Genomic DNA, 3,837 nt, shown 5'->3' with positions numbered 1-3,837 from the left:
CCCGTCGGGCCACCGTGCCCCGGCCCTCCCGTCCCTGGCTGCAGCCGCCCCGTGCCTCACACACCAACGCTGACAGGCCAGGGGCTCACTTCACATCAACGCAATTGTGCTGCTGCTTTCTTCTTACCTTTTTTTAAAAATCCTAAATCCTGTGAAATCTAAACAAAGTTTATTGTCTAAGCAGTAGCTTTTAGGACTAAGGATTGGCTTTCTTCCCTCTTCTTTTGTATTTGGATCTTTATCTCGTCATATGAGCCTCTACGCTGAAAGCAAAAGCAATTTCAACATAAACTCTCCTCTGCCTCGTCTTTCTTTTTGTCCAGTGATCTCTGAGTTGGTGTCCGAGCCTCTGACCTCCGCGACGGCGGTCTGTGGGAAATCTCTCCTCCTCCCCCTCAGGAATCTGTCAGGCTCCCTGCCTCTGAGCTCACACTGCGTTTGGATGCTATAGTTTCTCGATTCTTTGCTTGTCTCCCCTGTCAGTCCACAGAGGAACAACTCATTGCTGCTGTGTTTATATGCCCAGGGCTAAGCATGGTCTCTGGTAATGTGATGGGTGGAAATATCGCAGTAAATGAAAATCACCAAAGACACGGACCTTTTCTTCCGGGGATCTACTTCGCAGGCAGTTCAGGAAGGGCCTGCGCCCCCAGCCCCTCACACGCTGCTCACACAGAAAGGCTGGCGTCAGGGCTGAGAGACTGCAGGCACAAAGGCCTACTCAGCTTCCCTTCTGAAGGTTCTGGAAAACCTAAGTGGCCTGCTGGTCCCCAACACCGTAAAGCGAAGGGGTGGGGGGCATCAGTACTAGGCAGCGCTCTCCAGCAGGGCAACACCTCGCCAATCTGTATGCCTTCTGTTATTCCAGCCCTCCCTTCTGTTTTCTGTAACAGGTTTGGAATCTTTTCATCCGGGATCCCTGGCCATATTCCCTCCAAGTGATGCCTCCCCTGAAGGGGTTGTAAATCTCAGCGGGGGTGGGGGTGGGGGCTCCTGGCAGCATCCCACAGGCCCCTTGAAATGTGTCTTCCATATCCTAGACGGGTTTCCACTCGGTACTGGGGAACCTGGGCACATCAGGTCTCTGTGTGGCTCTGGGCATTGCGATCCCTCAGGGTAAATATTCAAATAAGATCCTGAAACACCAAACCAAGGTGGCTAACTGTGCTCCCTGAGGCACTAGATTAATTTATAGCAAGCTACTTCTGCTTGCGAGTTTTGTTGTTATGGATAGCTCCGGTGGCATAGCATTTGTTTGTTGGATGTTTTTAACTCAGTCACGGCAATAAGAAGCTGTTCTTCAGGCCTGAGCTAAGAAATGACCACCTAACTCTGGAGCTCCCTGAGTCCCTAGCTGTACAGTCTATTGCCTACAGTCTTCTGACGTGTAGAAGGGCATTCAGACTCTGCCGTGACCTTCTTTCGATGAGCTCTGTGGGAGGTGAGGGAAACTAAGAATGACCTGTGCCAACAGCATACCTGGTGCTTGTGAGCAGCACAGCTACCTAAGGACTGCGTTTTACTGGCGGATTGCAAATGCATTCTCCAAACTGCACACTTCTGGGTCCCAACAACACTGGTCAGAAAGCAATTTGTACTCGCGGCTTCTTTTGTAACATGATGATGTTTAAGGCTGTCTTGTAATTAGCTCAGAGAAGCAGGGTTTTTTTTCTTGTTTTGTTTTGTTTTGTTTCTAGGAGCAGAGCACAGGCTGTGAATCTGAGTGCTCATCAACCCAGGGTTGGCTCGTTCAGGCCAGGAGCACATTGTCACAAAGACTTCAAAGCAGCTCCACCGTTGACGTCTCAGAAGGGGCTTCTTACAGCACAGTTTCACTTGGGTGAGCCTGACGGCAGTGCAGATGCCAACCCAGTCCGATGCAATGTGTACCGTGTATTGGACTCTTCTCAACTCAAACCCACTTGGGAGCAAATAGAGATTTTTTTTTTCAACAAAGATGTATGACTCAGTCACTGGAAATATGCAGGTATTCACAGGTAGAAGCATCAGGCCATGAATGCTGAAAAAGTACAAATAGCAAAGAAGCTCAGGAGAAAACGTTCTGTTTTCATACCTGGGTCACAGTGGGTTTATTCTGAGCCCTGGGGCGCTAGAGTCAGAGTGGGATGAAGTGAGGGTGGTTGGTTCACAATCTGCTTTCTGTTTGTAGTTAAGGCTTTGACTGAAATGCTGTGGGAAAAAAAAATCTCCTAGAAAACCTTTAGTTTTCCACCTTGTCCCTGGACCAGTGAGATGGAAATGTTGTGGCAGGGAATTCTTTTCTGGTAAAGCTTCATGGTCCTGTGAGAAGTGTTCAAGGAGACTGTGACAAAAGAGAACTTTGGATCTCAAAGTGGAGGATTGGAGTAGAAAATTAACTTTAGTCATTCCAATGTGGGAGAAATGTTTCTTGCTCCTGCTTCCAAAATTCCTCAGCCAATTTTTGATAACATATTAGAGGAGAGAAAGAGAGAGAGAGAGAGAGAGAGAGAGAGAGAAGAAAAGAGAGAGGGAGATGCTAACCTCCTCTACTCTTTGTAGCAGAGTTCCATTCTGATGTTTTTTGTTTCGCATGGGAGGCAGGTAAAGGAGACAAAGAATGATTTAAATGGACAGAACAGACTATGCCTAAGAATTTTAATCCATTGGCTAGACACCTGTCACTGGGCTCTGGCATCATGAGTGTTCAGTAATAGGAGCCCAAACTAAACCCATCCTGAAACCTGTCCTTCCTGCCTTTCCAGAGCTGCTCACCCTCCTTCCCTACCTTTGTCCTCTTGAGTGGATTCTGGTTTGGGGATCATTTTCTTTCTCTATTTGCTACTTTTGGCTCTGTGACTGGTGAGAAAGCACTGGACAAAACATAAGGTGGACAGTGCAGGTTTGCATCTGGGAAATTCTAATGCAGTCAGCAGGCACTGGTCAGAGGTTAAAAGGCCCATCTCCTGCTGGCTCTGTAATTTCATTGGCAGATGAAGCAAAGTCATCATGTAGGGTGGCTCCACCTTGAAATGTGAGTTATGGATCCTGGGAATCTGAAGTCAGCCCCAAGCATTTGCTATCTTCTTTCACTTTCTAGCCTTTTGTTCCTCTTTTTCTCCCCTCCACTTCCTTTTCCTTTGCTAATCCAGGGCAGAAACTTCCAAGGACAAGTCTGCAGCCCTTCTGCCTTCCAGCCCTTCAGCCAATCAGCATTTGAGCCCTGAGGCACACTACATCTCCCCGGGGTGTTTGCTGGTCTTAATCTCTCATAGCAATAACTGGCTGGTGTGGACACTCTTCGATTCCCTGGGATCTTGCCCCAGTACAGGCTGCCTTAGGATGGATGCTTCTCCGAAGGCCCATTCTGAAACCCAGCTCCTTCACCAGCATGACCTGCAGTGTGGGTTTTCTTAAACAGAGGATGGACAGTAGTCACTGATGTGAAATCTCTCCATCTTTATTTGCTTTCTGATTGCTTTAATCAAGCACCTGTGATTTTCATGAAGTACTACAGTTTTTTTTTCCCACACATAACAATTTGTTCAGTTCGGTTTAAGAAAAGAAATAAATCAGGAGATGCAAAATTCTGAGTTCTCATTCTTTATCTGCTCCCTTAGTAGCTGTGTGACCCTGAGCAACTCACCACCATTCATTGTGTAAACATGGGCGTGCCTGTTGAATGACAGGCACCAGGACACAAGGTGAGGAAAAGCACAGGAAACCAAACCAAGGAATGGGCCATTACAGTTGGCCCTACTGGAGGCTTGTCCTGGGTACCCAACAGCAAGAAAGAAAGAACTTCTAAGGCTGCTAGGAAGATGGGAGCAGATTTCACCAAATGGATAGAATTTTAGC

General features: G+C 47.5%; 1 protein-coding gene across 1 annotated transcript in view; it reads left to right on the top strand.

The window, feature by feature from the left end:
• The window catches only part of LOC104865446, a 32,074-nt gene extending 28,678 nt beyond the window's left edge, over positions 1-3,396 (top strand). The window contains exons 4-5 of the mRNA XM_010628955.1: positions 1,698-1,840; positions 3,132-3,396. Of these exons, the coding sequence (XP_010627257.1) occupies positions 1,698-1,840; positions 3,132-3,396 (408 nt within the window). The remainder of the gene's footprint in view (positions 1-1,697; positions 1,841-3,131) is intronic.
• The last annotated feature ends 441 nt before the right edge of the window (positions 3,397-3,837 follow it).

This window comes from Fukomys damarensis, unplaced genomic scaffold (genome assembly GCF_012274545.1).
Source record: "Fukomys damarensis isolate Sample0158 unplaced genomic scaffold, DMR_v1.0_HiC HiC_scaffold_14, whole genome shotgun sequence".
NCBI lineage: Eukaryota > Metazoa > Chordata > Mammalia > Rodentia > Bathyergidae > Fukomys > Fukomys damarensis.
The sequence above is the reverse complement of the archived record's forward strand: the minus strand, read 5'-3'. Positions and strand labels throughout refer to the sequence as shown.